The sequence below is a fragment of the Rhinatrema bivittatum genome, chromosome 4 (assembly GCF_901001135.1).
Source record: "Rhinatrema bivittatum chromosome 4, aRhiBiv1.1, whole genome shotgun sequence".
NCBI lineage: Eukaryota > Metazoa > Chordata > Amphibia > Gymnophiona > Rhinatrematidae > Rhinatrema > Rhinatrema bivittatum.
In genome coordinates, this window is record NC_042618.1 from 48,876,815 (window position 1) to 48,894,877 (window position 18,063).

At 42.7% G+C, this 18,063-nt stretch overlaps 1 protein-coding gene across 1 annotated transcript in view; it reads right to left on the bottom strand.

The window, feature by feature from the left end:
* The window catches only part of JAG2 (jagged canonical Notch ligand 2), a 481,367-nt gene extending 463,860 nt beyond the window's left edge, over window positions 1-17,507 (bottom strand). Inside the window, 2 exon segments of the mRNA XM_029598095.1 lie at window positions 16,089-16,409; window positions 17,154-17,507. Of these exon segments, the coding sequence (XP_029453955.1) occupies window positions 16,089-16,409; window positions 17,154-17,225 (393 nt within the window). The 5' untranslated portion in view covers window positions 17,226-17,507.
* Between the last annotated feature and the right edge of the window lie 556 nt (window positions 17,508-18,063).

Consider the following 18,063-nt stretch of genomic DNA (forward strand, 5'->3'; position numbering starts at 1 on the left):
TGACTGATGTCGTCAAACCAGACTTGGAGAGATGAAGCAAGTAATTAAGGATTTCTCCGGATGTCAAGGAAAAAGGGGCTAACACTGTGATCCTGACACCATCTGGCATACCTTTTCCATTTGAAGGAGTAGTTACGTCTGGTGGATGGCTTCCTTGCCACTGATAATTTGCTGAATATTTGCCGAAAGAGTTAAGCCATGCAAGATCTTGCATTCAACAGCCAGGCCGTCAGGTGGAGGGAGGAGTATAGACAATAAAGAAGGGAGCCCCACTCCCGAGTCAAGAGATCTGGGTCTTGACCAAAATTTAATGGATTGCTTTTGGAGTCTTGTACCAGATAAGTAAATCAGGGTTACCTCGGCCACGCAGGTGCTATGAGTACCATGCGAGCTTTGACTCTGATCATCTTTTGAGAGGAATTGTGAGAAATGTGTATAGGAGACCTCGCGATCATGACATCAGGAAGGCATCTTGTGTCCTTCCAAGTTGGCTTGGATGAACGGAGCAGAACGGAGGTACTTTTCGATTTCGCTCTGTGGCGAAAAGATCTATCCAAGGGCAACCCCATTGTAGAAATACTAGCAGAGCAAGTATTTCTACAATGGGGCATTTCTGCTTGCTCAACCGGAGCAAACAAATGTTTGCTCTGGTTGAGCAAACATTTCTGGGGACAAAATATTCTGCTGAGATGGTCAGCTAACATGTTTGCTATTCCTGGTAAGTATGTGGCTCAAGATTGAGTTGAGGGCCCACTCCTAAATCCAAATCTCCTCTCTGCAAAGAACCTAGGATCCCAACCCGCCCTGCTTGATCATGTAAAACGTGTCTACCTGTTTGTCTGTATGAATCATGAGGACATGACCTCAGCAGATGAGTAAAGGCCATTAGAGCATCTCATGACTGAGTTCCAGGAGATCTGGTAAGATAGTTCATCCTGTGACCATTGACCTTGAGTCTTGTAATGAAGGAGATGCACTCCCTAATCGTGCATGGAAGCATCTGTGGTGAGGACAATGATGTGGGCTGGGTCTCGAAGAGGAGCCCCTATAGTTAGGACTTCCAGATCTAACCACGAACGAATTTCCTTCCACATGGAGTCTAACAAGGTTACTATGGTGGACATTGGTTGATACTGGGTCCACTGATTTCAAGCCCCACTGGATGTGCCACATGTGCAGGTAAGTGTGAGATACTACATGGATTGCTGCCACTATGTGACCCAGATGAGGAACCCTAGAGTCTCTAGACAAGAGACTAATTTCTAGATGCTGATGTAGGAATATTTGGTCCATGGAAACTATCAGCCAATTGTCCAGATAAGGAAACAGTCTGATCCCCAACACCTTAGATGAGCCACTGCCACACCCAGACATTTGGTGAATATTCTGGGAGCAGAGGAAAGGCCAAAAAGGTAGAACCGCAATGGTGAGACTGCACCTTGAATACTGTGTACAATTCTGGGCACCGCATCTCAAAAAAGATACAGTTGTGATGGAAAAGGTACAGAGAAGGGCAACCAAAACGATAAAAGGGATGAACAGCTCCCCTATGAGGAAAGGTTGAAGAGGTTAGGGCTGTTCAACTTGGAGAAGAGATGGCTGAGGGGGGGTGCGATAGAGGTCTTGAACTAGTAGATGTGAATCGGTTATTTACATTCTCGAATAATAGGACTAGGGGGCACTCCATGAAGTTAGCAAGTAGTACATTTAAGACTAATTGGAGAAAATTCTCTCGCTCAATGCACAATTAAGCTCTGGAATTTGTTGCCAGAGGATGTTAGTGCAGTTGGGTTTAAAAGAGGTTTGTATAAGTTCTTGGAGGAGAAGTCCATTAACTGCTATTAATCAAGTTGACTTAGGGAATGGTCTCTGCTATTACTGGCATCAGTAGCATCGGATCTTTAGTGTTTGGGTACTTGTCAGGTTCTTGTGGCCTGGTTTGGCCTCTGTTGGAAACAGGATGCTAGGCTTGATAAACCCTTAGTCTGACCCAGCATGGCAATTTTTTATGTTCTATGCTGTTAGTTCTTGGAATCCACCTGGAAGCAGAACCACCACCAGCAGGAAGGGTGTAGACATCTTTGAGATCCAATGAACACATCCAGTCGTTCTCTTGTATGAATGGTAGGACTAATTTGAGAGACGTCATCTTGAATTTCTCCTTCTGAAGGTATTTGTTTAGGGAGCACAAATTCAGAATAAGTTGGAGACCCCTTGAGTACTTCGGAATGAGGAAGTATTGGGAGTAGTACCCCGAGTTGATTTGGTGCTTAGGCACCAGTTGGACGGCCCGTTGTTGGAGAAAGGTCTGGTTCTCCTGTTCCAGATGAGGTTATTGAGAAGCATCCTTTAACTGGCTGGTATGACAAGGAAGGGAAAGTTGGGAAAGGAAATTCAGATAACACTCATGGACGATTCAAAGGACCCACTGATCCGCAGTAATGCAGCTCCACTCTGAGGAAAAAAGTTGTATCTTGATCCCTACCGGAAAGGGAGACAGTGGCTGGGCTGTTTTCAAGATTGTGGAGGCTTTTGAAGAGACTGCTGGGAGGATTTTTGTGTTTTCTGTCCCTCTGTCATCCCCTTGGCTGAGTTGGAGAATGCAGCTACTGGAATGGCTGGAACTGTTTGAGATCTGAAGAGCAGGAGCTCTTGTATGGTTTCCAGTAGTAGTAACAAGGTTTGCGATATTGTTTGTAGAAAGTCTCGTTGTTGTATGAGAATCTGAAGCACCAGACAGGGCTTGAACTGCCATGTTCTGTTGCTTTAACTGAGCTACTGGGTCCTTGAGTTTTTCACTGAACAGGTTATCCCCCATGCAGGGTAGACTGGCCAACTTGTCATGGATGTCCTTCCTGATGGAACTAGAATGGAGCCAGGCTATACATCGAGCAGCGATAGCTGTGGTGGAAGTCTAGGAAGACATCTCAAAAGGACTTATTCACCACCCTGAGTAAATGCTATAGACCCTCCTGCATGTCGTAAAATGGCTGAGGAGCAAGTTGGTGGCCCATTTCTGAAAGTAAAAAGGGCTTTAATAATTGTAACTCGTACAGGTTCTGGACCATATAAAATTGGTGCTGTTGTATCCAGGAAGTCGCAAAGAGCAGTATTGCGAACCTATTCGCTCAAAAAGCAAAAAAACACAACCACAAAAGGTATCGCCAAATCTATTTTGAAAACAGTACTTCACCTTCCACCACACTAGCCCTCTAGCCCGGCATTAAAGTGAAAGGAATGTCTAGAGACTTTGCATCCTGATGGGAACAGACTCTTTTTGTGACATCATTGACTCCTGATGAAGCAGCCGTAGGGCTGCGAAACACGGCCAATGTCGAGTCATCTGCATTTGTAATCATAAGAGTCATCTTTATAATTACCATAAGATTCACTGAAAGGGCACATTTAAACAAAATTGCATTAACATCTTTATTGAAGAGCACCGGACGGTGCACCATTTATAATACATCTTTTCTGACGGGCCGCAAATGATTGAAAGACTGGACGGCTCAGTAAGGTACTGAGTACTTCGTCAAAGGCTTGCTGATGTGGTCCCGTCTTTCTACAAAAATCTTTTCCAATAAAAATGTTTCTATAATACTAGTGTGGTGAAAGGTGAAGTACTGTTTTCAAAATAGATTTGGCGATACCTTTTGTGATTTTTTGCATATCCAGGAAGTCAACATCGCACTCTGGAAGGTCTTTTTAGCGAAGTCATTGAGAAGCTTGTGCTCTTTCAGTGGAGGAGTTGATACATGTAGCCTACATTTTTTCGCCCGCTTCACTGCAGACTCCACCACTACTACTGATGCATGAGGGAGCTGGACGTTTGTAAGTGGCAGACTTATGCAACCTAAACTTTAAATTCACCTTTCTTGAAACAGGTAGAATGAAATGAGGGAACTCCCACATTTTAGACAGCACTGTATCCAGCACCTTACGAGACGGTAGAGCCAATGGCTCGGCTGACACCAAGGATTTTTAGGATGCCAAATACCTCCTCTCGAGGTTCAGACAACTTGCAGACTTCCAGTCCCAACAGGTTACCTAGCTTCTCCATGAACCATGAGTAGGTATGGTCCTCTGGAGGAGAAGAGTGGTCCAGAGGCTCTTCTGGGGAATCAGAAGGAATATCCATTGAGCTGTCAGGGGAGCGGGTCCTCAGCGAGACCGAAGGAACCGACTGAAGTGACTGTGGTCGAACATACTGTTCCTCATCCAGAGCTGGTGATGGTGGTACCACACCCACCCCCCCCGGAGGGTGAGGAATGTGGTCTAGAATTCCATCCCCAATCGGACCTGGGGAATTCTGAGGCGAGACCTCAGAGGGTAAAAGTTGAAAATAGGTTCCTGATAATGGAGGAGATCTGATCCATGGCTGTTGTGAGCAATTAGTACACACAAAATGATAAGGGGAATGGAACAACTCCCCTATGAGGAAAGACTAAAGAGGTTAGGACTTTTCAGCTTGGAGAAGAGACGACTGAGGGGGGATGATAGAGGTGTTTAAAATCATGAGAGGTCTAGAACAGGTAGATGTGAATCGGTTATTTACTCTTTCGGATAGTAGAAAGACTAGGGGGCCCTTCATGAAGTTAGCATGGGGCACATTTAAAACTAATCGGAGAAAGTTATTTTTTACTCAACGCACAATTAAACTCTGGAATTTGCCGCCAGAGGATGTGGTTAGTGCAGTTAGTATAGCTGTGTTTAAAAAAGGATTGGATAAGTTCTTGGAGGAGAAGTCCATTACCTGCTATTAAGTTCACTTAGAGAATAGCCACTGCCATTAGCAATGGTAACATGGAATAGACTTAGTTTTTGGGTACTTGCCAGGTTCTTATGGCCTGGATTGGCCTCTGTTGGAAACAGGATGCTGGGCTTGATGGACCCTTGGTCTGACCCAGTATGACATTTTCTTATGTTCTTATACCGCAGGAGGCCACTGGACGAGATTGAGAACATCTTCCTCAAGGATGTAGAGAGGATGATCTGGGTCGAGTCAGACACAGCAGTAGTTGTGATTGTCAGTGACAGACATGATAATACTTAAACCCGTGTTTCTTCAAGGACAACTTAGCACTGAGAAGTGCTGTTTTGGGGATCACAAGCGTGAAAATGTGAACGTAGAAAAAGATGAAAGCAGAAAATATGTCCATGCCTGAACGTGGAAAAAAATGAAAAGACCGGTGACGCACTACATAGGGGAAGTGCCATGCAGGCGCAGCAATACAAAAACTTTATCTTTAAGGAAGTGTCTGTGAGCGCTGACGACATCACCCAAATAGCATGACTAATTCAGCCTGCTCATCAATAGAAAAGTAAAGTACTTCTAAAATTAGACACACACATGAATAAAGAGTTAAATGGATTTGTTGACCCGACTTTTTTTTTTTTAACACATGAATTGAATTCATTTTTACTGTGACTGCAATGGTCAAGACATTTCAAATGAGAAGGAAAATACATACACCAAATATCAGTAAGCATTGTTAAACTGCTGATGGCATGCCACATAATGCTATTATTCCTTTTCTATTTAACAGGTCGATCCAGTATCGTCCGCTCGAGGATTGCCCGTCTGTAACGTGCTCGTAGCGCACAATTCGGGCGCACAAGGCAATTCGGCGATACAGTCTCCAGTTTCACGCATCCGTATCGCTTCTGAAAACAGACGCATAACCCTTTCCGCACCCGGCATGTAATGAACGAAAAAGCTGTATAATGAAGGAATTAGCTATTCCCCTGCGATACTGTAACGGGCGCTGATATTATCTCCTCCGTAACCCGCTGTTCTGCCGCGGCCTTAACCTGCTAGTTTACCGCCTCCCCCTAGTAGGAGTTAGTGTAGTGTAGTGTAGGGTAAAAACATTGCTTACCCGCCCTGGTCCCGTCCGGTCTCCTGCAGCCCCGTCCGGACCGGACGGGGCTGCAGGAGACCGGACGGGACCAGGGCAAAAAAAACCAAACGAAAAAGTAGCAAGGCTCGGGCCTGCTATGGTAAGTTTAAAAAGTGTAAAAAACAAAAAACCTGTGTGTTATATAAAAAAATAAAACAATTTTAAATACCTGTCGGAGGGCCGTGGGTCCCGGTGGGCGGCGGGCAGCCATCAGCGGCATCCGGTAGTCCCTTCTCCCTTCCTCCCTCCCTCCCCTGCCTGGATGAGCGCCAAAATCGCACGGGCGGGTCGGCAGCGGGGGGGGGGGGGCGGCAGCAGGATCCGGGAGCAGCGGGTAGGCGGCAGCGGGGTCCGGGGGGGCAGCGGCAGCGGGGTCCGGGGGTGGCAGCGAGATCCGGGGAGCCAGCAGCGGCAGCATGTTCGATTGGGTAGGCAGCTAGGTGGCAAAGTAAAGATGGCCGCCTGCACGGAAAAATCGTGCAATTGGCCACTGAAGACGTGACGTCACACCCCGTGACGCCAAACGTCGTGACGTCACGTCTTCAGTGGCCAATTGCACGATTTTCCCGTGCAGGCGGCCATCTTTACTTTGCCACCTAGCTGCCTGCCCGATCGAACATGCTGCCACTGCTGGCTCCCCGGATCTCGCTGCCACCCCCGGACCCCGCTGCCGCCTACCCGCCGCTCCCGGATCCTGCTGCCGCTCCCCCCGCTGCCGACCCGCCCGTGCGATTTTGGCGCTCATCCAGGCAGGGGAGGGAGGGAGGAAGGGAGAAGGGACTACCGGATGCCGCTGATGGCTGCCCGCCGCCCACCGGGACCCACGGCCCTCCGACAGGTATTTAAAATTGTTTTATTTTTTTATATAACACACAGGTTTTTTGTTTTTTACACTTTTTAAACTTTTTTACACTTCCTGGTGCCTGTCATTTCAAATGTCATTTGAAATGACAGGTACCAGCGCACCCAGGTTACTGTATAGGCGCTGTTACAGCGCCTATACAGTAAAATGGGTTGCGCGGGCATAACCCTTCCCTAACGCTTCACAGCCGCGGCATGCATTTGCATGCGATTAGAGGAGAGTATTGGGGAGTTAGTGAAGAGAACTGTGCGTGCGGGGAGGAAGGGTGCGCCTGACACTACCTCACTGTTTTTACCGCGGCCTTACTGGATCGACCTGATAGTTAGTAATGCAGTTGAAGACTGTTGGATAAAGTTTCCCACAAATAAACCAAGAGTACTGTTGCATAAAAAAAAAAAAAATAAAAAAGTTAGCATAGGTCAGCTCTGTTAAATATCTACTAAGTAAACTCTTAAGGTTTCCTTGGCATGCTACACAAACAAATCCTACAACTGTTTATATGCAGTTGACTGTTACTCCTGTTAGGTTTTGCAGTGATTGGCATAGTCTAACGACATTCAGGATAGAATATTTATAGCAATAGCACTGTAGAATACAGTACAAGATCATTCATGCAGTTTTCAAGATACCTTCTTTAACAGTTTATCCTATAAAATGAAAACATGACTTTGTCTATTATAGGAGTGTAACAGTGACACCCCCTCCCCTGGAGTCGCTAATTGTTTGGAAGGATGCAATGTTAACACATTCAGTCTGGCTCAGTATTATAGATGCGCTAGAATAGTTGTTACTGAAACAGCCAGACATGCCACCAGTCCCTTCCTTGACTTTGCCACATTAGCAGCAGACTCCAGGATTTTCCTGTGACAGCCCTGATTTTGCACCTATCACCATAAGATGTCATAGATACACAAACCAGAAATAGCTATCAGTCTGATTATCTCCACTTGCTGCCAATGCCACAAATGCAGGCCCAACTCCCAGGTAAGGATTTAAAACTTAGGCACCCATAGGCAGTGTGGAAGAGGGCACCCCAAAAATTTTACAACTTAGAAATGACTGCAGAAGAAGTCTATATGGACCATCTGTTCCATTTACCTAGCCCCTCACAATTCCCATTCACTCCCTCAGAGATTCCCTTTATTTATCCCATACTTTCTTGAATTCAGAAACTATTTTAGTCTCCACCACCAGAGGCAAAAACAGTATCTGAATACCATATAGAGCTACTCGCTGCATGCACCTTTGGAGGATGGGCTTCTCCCCACACATCCAAAAAATTAAATTAAAAATGCTCTTATAAAGTTCCCAACTCCATTTTTTTTTTAATTATCCCATTCTCCTCCCTAAGCCATATGCACCTATTCCAGCTGCAGTCCATCGGGAAGCTACCATTAATCTTATTGACAGCTCCATGAGGCCAACAGTGCCAGTTCTTGAAAAGGAAGACATATGCCAATAAAACGAGTCTCACTCACATTCATTCTCTCACCTGCACACATGCAGCACTAAGACGCTTCACCTAAATACAAAACAGCTTCCATCCTCCATTTCACTCACCCACAAAAAATTCATTTTCTCATCCTCGCACAAAGGCATATGGAACTTCTAAGCCAGAGGAACAAATTTGTTCTGGGGACCCATAATTCAGCAGTAGTCACCGAAAGACCACAAAGGCCACAAATAGGTCAGGTTTTCAGAATTTCCCCCCCAATGAACATGCATAAGATTTGCATGTAACCTATGTCAGTAGTATACAAATCTCAAATATGCATTAAGAGTATCCAGAAAGCCCAACCCATTTGCGGCCCTCAAGGACTGGAAGTGAATACCACTGCATTGTCAGGGGGATCTGAATACTTTGCTAATTTCATATGCATATTAACTGTGCATACCCTGGAAAATTCAGCCAGCTGCATGTGGTTGCCAGGACAGGTTTGGAAATCCTCTCTTACACAATCCCCCCAAATCTTATGTAGTTTATCAAATATTGCAACTAAGAAATCCTGTCATTTGATAAGCATTTCATCTAGCAATGTAAGAATGACTACAGGTTAAGCAACTTGTAAGCAAGGGTGTATTTTTGAGTCTCCAATTGATTACAAAATAGTTGTGAAACTATTATATTGCCAGCTCTTCAAATAAATTTGAACTATCCAGCAAAATCTCATCCAGAATGAAACAATGTACTGCCTTAAGACACAGTCAGCAAGGTAAAAAAAATCTCCCAATTTTGAATAAATCTACTTCAGTGCTCTGTGAAATGTCAATTATTTGCTCAAGGATAAGCAACACAACATGAAGTACAAGTAACACAAAACATAACACTTGCTATTAATTGGCCCATTCAGTCTGCCCACACTAAGGATATATCCCAACAGCAGCCATAGAACCTGACAACCTGTAGGATGTTATCTAATCCAAGACTGAATGAAGATGCAAAAACAAACACCTCCACACACACTTTGTATTTCTACCCTTCCTGGCTGAGTATTAAAGATCACCCCTTTTAGATCATACCAGCCGTCCACCCCTCACAAAGTCCTATAATAATAATAATTTGACAGCCACCAACACTACTCTTATCTAAATATTTGGCCTCTTTGGATAGTCCCTCATTGTAATCAACCAGTCAGATCAATACAAGGACCATATAGTCTACTAGACTGGCCTGGCCACATGAGTGCCTGCCTTTCCACTGGAACAGGGGTGGCCAACTCCAGTCCACAAGAAATTTGCAAACACTAGGGAAGCTTACCATTTACCATCTATCAGGTAATTGGAGGTTCTGCAAGGATGTCGTGCTGCAGGCAATGTGGAGAACAGCCCGTTCCCGGAGGGTGCAGTTGGATAAGAGCCAGTGCGCAGCAGCGCACAGCTGCCACCGGCATGCCTAAGCTGCGCGCCCCTTATACATTTTCTCTTTGACTTTATGCCAAAATGAGAGAAAAAAAAAAAAAAAAGAAGAGGAAGGGGAAATCCTTCCCTTTAACTCCTGCGACTCTAGCTTTGGCAAGAGGACCCATGGATTTTCACATTAGAAGACCTCACCCACAATTGCAAATGAATCCAGATAATGCGAGTGAGAATACCTCCTTGAGTCCGGTACCTCTAACTCCGCTGCCGATGCCCTCTATAAATCAACATCTGGAGGGCACAATATCAGCAGGAAGCTTTGAACCATCTTTATCATCATCTGAGCTTGAATCAGTCGTACCTGAGAATGTGATTACACCACTATTGGAAGCTACTTTGTTACCAAATCATCCTTAACTAATCCTCAGGGATTAGTGGTAGTATTTCCTGACCCTGTGGTCCCTTATTCTTCTGGACATACAGAGCTTGGAAATTCACTGGCTGGAGAACCAGATATCACCTTAAAGGAAATTTGGAGGATTGTCAAGAGAACCAATAACTCTTTAGTAAAATCTGTGAATAATCGCCTCACTTTTTCAGAGGGAACAGTTGCTAAACTAGCAAATTTAGATGCTAGAATGGAAACCCTTGAATCTCAATCATCTTTTAATCAAAGGACTATAACATCTTGTTATACCTCAGTATCCTTAGTACAAAATGCATGGCCAACTATAGTTAAAGACAGTGTAAATTCAAATTATCAGTTTCAGCTGCTGGAAAATCATATGATATTTAAAAATGTTGACTTTTCCTAAATCTAGATTGTGTTCTGGAAATGAGCTCTTTAAAAGATGTTAAAATGAAAATGTTATCAGGCATAAATTGAAGTACTTTATCTATTAATGTACCTAATTTTAAGAGTTCTGGGGAATAGTGAGGGAGCATCAGATATTTTGGCTCCCTTATCTAGCCCTGATTTTTTCCCAGTTTCTGCAGGATGACTCTTGCATCTAGAGCCACCCTGGTGGTTTCTTTTTCCTTAGAAATGTATTTAACAGGGTTTTGGTTTTTTTGTTTTTTTTTTTTTTTAGAGAACTTTTATTTCATCAGTATTTTAAATACAAGGAAGTACCTTTTTGTGATAAAAAAAAAAAGTTCATATCTTTCCTGATGTTTCTAGGGAGATTTAAAAAAGAAAAAAAAAAAAAAAAAAAAAAAAGAGGCAGTCCTTTTTGCAACTGAAACAAGTACTCGCTTTAGGGGCAACTTTTTTCCTAAAATTTCCCTGCAAATGTTTGATAACATATCAATGAAATGTGTTGGATGCAACACATTTGCAAACTTATCACTGATAAGTCTCAGTGATGTAATTAATGGGGAGGTTGATAATTGCCTTTTTAGTTTGTCTTTTCTTGTGATAGGTTTGCTTCCCTTGTAACGTGAACATGATTAGATTACTTGGAAGGATTGCATCTGAAGAGGTTTTTTTGTTTCTTATTATTTTGTGTCATGTAATTTGACAAAGATTTAATAAAGTATAAATAAATTTGCAAACACTACCTCCACTAAATGTGAATATTTTTCCCCACAGAGACATAATTTTATAGTTCTGCAAGTGTCTTGTAATACTATAAAAATGGGAGAATAATCTTTATTTTTCTAATTTTGATGCCTATGTACTAAACTGTCTTTTTCCCCAAATGTATACTTATATGAATTCCTTCACACCATTTACTTAAAAAGTATTTCTATGCTGCATAACCCAAAGGTTTTGGAAGTTTATAAGCAACAAACAAGCAAAAAAAAAAAAAAAAACACTTAGAACATCCAATTTATAAAAAAGTGAACCCAAACAAAATATGGACAAATGCTTGCTCCCTGAATAGTACAAACCTGCTAGTCAAAACAAACAAAACATTGCCAGAGCATTTACCCAAAAGCTTCCTTAAAAAAAAAAATCTGCATTTTAAACTATTTCTTAAAATTCTTTACACATGGCTCTTTCCTGAGCAGCTCTGAAAGATCATTCCACATCAATGGCCCAGCTACAGCTAATAAATGATATCTTGAGTCATTTAATCTTATGGCTTGCACTGTTGAAACATCTAAACACAATCCAGATCTCAAGTTTCTTACAGGTTTATAAATGCAAAAGTAAAGAACTAATACAGGATAGAATATTATTATTTAAAGCCTTAAGGAGTAAAACGAGAAAAATGTTATCTTAAAAACTAGACAGATAACCAGTGAAGATCCTTCACAACTGCAGTTATGTGATCTATTCGAGCCAAAACTAGTGAAGTTGTACTGGTGAATTCTGTACCATTTGTAATGATTTGATAACTGAACCATGTAATCACAAACAAAATTACCATAATCCAAGCTATTTATAAGTGTCTGCATTACAGTCCGGTAATCAACAGAATTTAAATAAGGTTTTAATTTCCAGAGCAAACAATTTATAGTATGAACTATGAATGATCTATTGTGTTATTTTGAAAAAGTAATTCTGGATCAAGAATGCCTCCCAGGTTTCTTACTTAACAGGAATAATATAGTTCTCAAACTGTAAATTTGTAGGAATATTGAGATTTGGAACTGTGACATTCTTCTATTTTTGCAATATTGAGTGTTAAGCAATGGTTAACACACAATAAATGTAATAGCTGACAAACAGATGAACACTAAACAAAATGCATTCTGAATTGAGAATGAATTCAGGGAAAAAAAATCATCATCATCATCATCATATAGGCGATCATGCAGACTTATGCAAACTACTAGCAGGTCTAACGGACTAATACATATTAAAAAAAGTGCTGCTAAAAGGACAGATGCTTGAGGTACAACTGTTGTTAACAGATACTAAATCATTAAATGTTTTTGTAGTTTAAAGACCGCTTGAAGTTTAGAGATGTTTGACAATATTTCAAATATGAGAGCCATTTACTGCCAGGTTTCATTTTATGGAGATTACCATAGGAGTCCCTAAACTAGTTTGCAATCCACATCCAGCCCACAAAGCAACATTTTCTAGCCAGTCAAATTTGCCCTGACAACAGCCAAATTAACTTGCATGGGCAAGATTAAAAAAAAAAAAAAAAAAAAAAGTTAGTCTATGCATGGCAACACTTAAGTCTTCAATCCTGGAGGTGTGCAAGTGAGAGTGCACTATAACCACCACCCAGATATTCAGCCATCTCCCTGAGAAGGGGAGGGGGAGTTTAAGATGGTAGGATTGCCAACTTATCAGAAATATATGTTTAACACCTTATCTGTCATACTTCTATGGGAACCTTGCCCCCTTACCTCCTCTCTTCACCAGCATGTCATATCACCAAAATCACTGAAAGGGCAAGTCTCTAAAGATGGAGAACCCTTCCTTCCAATATCCACTGCTCATCAAAACTCCATAGAGGATCCCCTCCCCTCCTGGTAATTTCAAATGTCACATGAAGCCCTTTTCTTAAAGTTTGGGTACCCCTAGATTACTATAATATGCCTTAAGATGGTCTAAGTCCTTTATAATCCTATTCAGAATAAAGAGCTTGCTCCATACAATATGATCTCTCTACTTCCATAGAGAACTGTTTAAAGGTGCAAATATACTGATAGATTCTCCTTTTGTGATGCAAACTGTGCATATACAGCATTAAGACAATTTAAAGAAACAGCAACAGAACTTGTCTTAGATTCTAACCTCATTCAAAAGAGAAAAATATGAACAGTTTTCATTACTTATCAGTTTAGTGTCATGAAAGTAACAAAAACATCCACCATTCCAGCACCATGTCTTTGGAATCAAAAAGACATGCCTGAGAACCTAAGAAAAATAATGCAATATCATTTTTTCCCATTACTTTGCTAGTTGATAACACTGTATATATAATACAATATTGTTTGTTGATCTAACACTATTATAACCTACTTCAAAATTTATTGTAATCCGCTTTGAGTTCATGATAAAAAGCAGAATATCAAATGCCAATACAAAGAATAGATGCCAAGGGCACAATTTATTTTATGGGAAAAACATAACTATGTACTGAGCCCTATTCATTACCATTTCTTGCCTGTCTTAACCCCTCAAATTTCTAAGACAGGAAATTCAAGAGCGGGGAAGGCCATTGATTAGTGGAACATGAATGCCTTAATGCTCTACATTTGGAAAGAAAGCGGAAGCAGAACAAATGCTTTAAGCTTGCCAAATGTTAAACTGGAGTACTAAAATTAATCTCTATAGTTTTAGATTTCCCTGAAAGAAGGAAAAATAAAATATGAAATGCTAATGAAAATTAACAGTGGCTATCTATAGCCAAGCTTATCCACCTGTCTCAGTGGGGGCCTTAGTATTTTTAAGTCACTCATTCTTAGGCATACTCCAACCCACCGGCTAGTAAAACCTATCAGGTTTAATGAGTTTTAACTTCATATGCAGCTAGCCAGTACTAACATACCTAAACCTCATAACCAAGGATCCTGTTTCCATTAAAAAAAAAAAAAAAGCGACAAGGCAGAGGCTTGAAACTTTTGCTGGAGTGGAAACCCACTTTACAAAGGAACCAGTTCTCCTCAGGTTGTCAACACATGAAGAATGTTTATTTTATTTCTAACAAAATGAAAGATTATCAATAAAAATGTGGTAAAACATTTTAAATGAGTTAATTTGGCTGTGAGTTTTCCACCCCTTCAGCAAATGTTTCAAGCCTCTGTATTGCCTTCTCCTTGACCCATTTTACTGTTGTCATTACGTATATAGTGAACCTACTGTACCCAGACGGTAACCCCCCCAGAGTCCGAGCCCACGACCCCCTTTCTCACGGTTTTATAGATGCAAACAGTTAAAACTGTCAAAAAAAAAATTCAGCAACTCTTTCACCGCTCCCTAAACAGATTGCAGGCATACGAGCCCCAACGCATTTGTAATTGTCTAGCAATTTTTAAACTACTCCAGTAAGCTTGATGAGAGGGCTCTGCCTTATAACATTTAGGAATAACGTTTTGTCGGTTGTCCCCTAGTACCCGCTTCAAAGTTTCCCGCACCAGCTCAAGAGTTCCGAAGCCGGGAGGGGAGGGAGGGGGGGTGTGAAGGCGGGAACAGAGGAAGAAAAGGGATCCGCAGTAATAACAGCGGCCCCCCAACAATGACCGCGGAGCTTTTTAGCAAGAGACTTAAAAAAAGTTTGACAGATTTTTACGTTTGGATGACTATGAAGTTTAACTTCGCTCAAAGCTTATCTGTCCTGTCATCCCAACGGTGCTGCCTCACCATACTCTAGGAAGAACGTCAGCGCGCGCTCCTCTCCACACACACACACACACACACACACACATCCCCCCTTCTCCCAGCAAGTCCTCGCGCCAGCCAGGTCTTCCGGTGCCACCCAGCGGCAGCGACCTCTACTACAACAGCGGTGAACTCCCAGCCAGCAAGCAGCAGGGGCCCGCCTCCTCCTCCCTGGCAACCCGCCGCCGCCCCCCCGGCCGCAGCACACTCGCCCCGAACAATGATGTAACCCGGGGCAGCACGCGCTCCGGTATACGCGGGGCGGGCTTTTTCCACACGCCCGCGCACCCGCCCCTGGCGCCCCTTTCCTCCACCGTTGCACGCAAGTGGATCTGAGCGCCTCCACAGAGGGCACGGAGCGCGTGCCAACCTGAAAGCGACTCCGGCATAGCATGCGCTGCAAAAAAAAAAAAAAAAAAAAAAGGCAGAAGCCACACACGCTCACACCTCCAGCATCTTTCCCGCTCTCCCCCAGCCCCCCCCCAAAAAAAAAGCCCTGTTCTGCGTTGGACGAACTGCCGACACATGTAACAAACGATCTCTCTCAAGACCCTGTAGCTGACACACCCACAGATGCTTTCCAAATTACATTTATTTTTATTTTTAAACAGCAAGATTTGCTGTTATTGCCGATTGTTAGATCAAGTATCAATATGCAGTTATGAATCACAGTTACAAAGAAAAAAAAACTTTGATGACCAGAAATGACCGTAATACTTAAAATCCCGAATCCATATGACCCTGCAGCGGATTGTACAGTAAATGATAGTGTACTAGCCACAGTTTAGAAAATTTGCTGTCTGTGAGCCAACGTTACATGAACTCACCGAAGCTGGCTAGCTATGCAGGCTCACGTGAACTACAAATCCAGTTTCGGTTCCAGGGCCTTGAGATCTTATTTCCATAACTCCAAAGGCTACAACAGCCCCTACTAGTTTTAGCAAGCCAATAAAAATTAGAATGATTTTACAAAATACAAAACCACCGTACAATGAAACTAGACGTTAACCGACCGGAAATCCAGTTGCAGAATTTTGCTCATAATGCATATTCCCGTTTTGGTTTTTTTTATTCACAACCATCGAAATCTAGTGTGCAGTGCATTACTTCATATTGTTAGCAGGGAAGCGCTTTTCATTTACTGCCCCGGACTAAATATTAAGAGGCACGTCAATCAACTTACCGGCCACGCAAATTGGAAATGTAAAGCAATCCTGCCAAGCTCGTTATTTTTAGCCTGATGAGAATGTTTGTTGTTTAAATAAAATGTGTTTCCACCTAGAACTGGGGTAGATCCCGATCCATAGGTACACTGTCCAGTTGGAGTGATCTTGGCCTGGTACTCCTTTAAACAGACTTTGAAATAAGTATCACATTCATCCCGTATGCAGTCCAGGTTCTGAGAGTTCTTAATGTCATCACAACATTCCCCACTGAACAATTCTCCATTTACGTTCTTCATAGAAGTTAGCTGTAGCTCGAAATAACCCGAGGACTGGGAGACCTAAAAATAAAAATAAAAAAAATAAAAAATCAGGAGACAACCTCATCACTACCGCGTCTTTGGAAAATATACGAGTGGCGAGGGTTGAAACTATACAATTTAGGCCAAGCCCCCTCCCAGTCAGTACCATTTTGTAATACCATTGTTATTAATTGCCGATTAAGCCTTTTATTAAAACGGGGAGGATAATTATAGCAGTTATAGAAAAAACAAATCTACAACCCGATTGTATTTTTCTCTTTTACAAAAAATAATATACACTAAAACACCGGCAGAATACGTTTATATTTTGAAATTATAAAGACTCAAACGCTAACTTATCAAAAAACACTTATTTGTTTTAAATGCAAGAGTCAATTAGGATTTCAAAGGTTTCATAATAAATAGGTTCTTCGCATTTAAGTAGTTGATTATAGTAGGTTTTAGAAAGTCACTTTCAAAGTAAATATACATTAAGGCATTATTTTATTTCCAAATTCGCTCCGAAATGTTGCACTCTATATACAAGTAATACCCAGACAAGGGAAACGCAAGACTGTGCACCAGTTTCTACTAGTGCAAAGATCGCCATAACCTGGCTTGTTTACTGCCAGAATAGGCAACAGAAGAAAATGCATTCTGCAAATAAAGTCTGGGCGAGCATAAAAATGAAGCTTAGGCGGGGGGGGGGGGATTAGAGAGCGCCTGCCGGGCTCCAGCCCATCCAGAGAACGACCACGCTCCACTCTGCAGCTCCCATCTTACCTGAACCCAGAAAGTTAACAACACCAAGCCAACCGCTGCAAACGGACCGCAGCGCCTCGCAAAACCCGACATGCCTCCGATCGTTCAACTGCGCTTCGACAAACAAAAAGGGAGGAAACCAAGAGCCATGGACCGACAGTGCGCTCCTCTGCTGCAGCTGTCGCCTTCGCTAGCCTGCGAGCGCCGCTCCGCGCGGCGAGCTGCTGCCTCGCGGGTGCAAGCAGTGCATGGGCTGTCAATGGCCGGAGCGCTCCTCCAGAGGGGATTGCCCACACGCAGCTCCTACCACCTCCGTTCGCTGTCTGTTAGCTCGTCCAGTGAAACCGCCCAACAAGTAGGTGAAAGAGTGACAGCTCCCCCCAGCCAGTGGGAAGAGAGGCGGCGCAATCAATATTAACGAAGGGGCGGGGTCACCCGATGGGGTAAAGTGGGTGTGGTGAAGGGATTCTGCTCTTGTTCTTCGAGGTCTGTGTGCTGGCTGAAGGCGAGGGGTTTGGAGACAGGAGCGCAGACTGAGAAATTGTTGTAATTACTGACTGGTGGTAGGATGATGGGATGAAAAGTTGACGCCGTAGGATTTTTTTTTCCCCACCAAATCCTTGCACTGTCATGTTCTTTCAAGTAGGAATCACTAAATTGGGAACGCTATAATGTTTGATTCAAAGTAACCACTGAAATGAAGCAAGGATCTAGGAAGGTGGAAAGAATGTGAGTCTTACTAAACACGCTGAATCTCTGCTTCTTGAGCAATTATAGCACTTTTTGCAGGGTGAAAACAAGCCAACCGGGAAACGATTGTCAAGGCTGGTGAGAAACTAGTTTTGTTTGAGGGAACAAAACGCTGAGAGCAAGCCTTTTTCCCAACTGAAGCAAGTATCTGCAATATTCTGTTAAAATCAGACATGAGGAA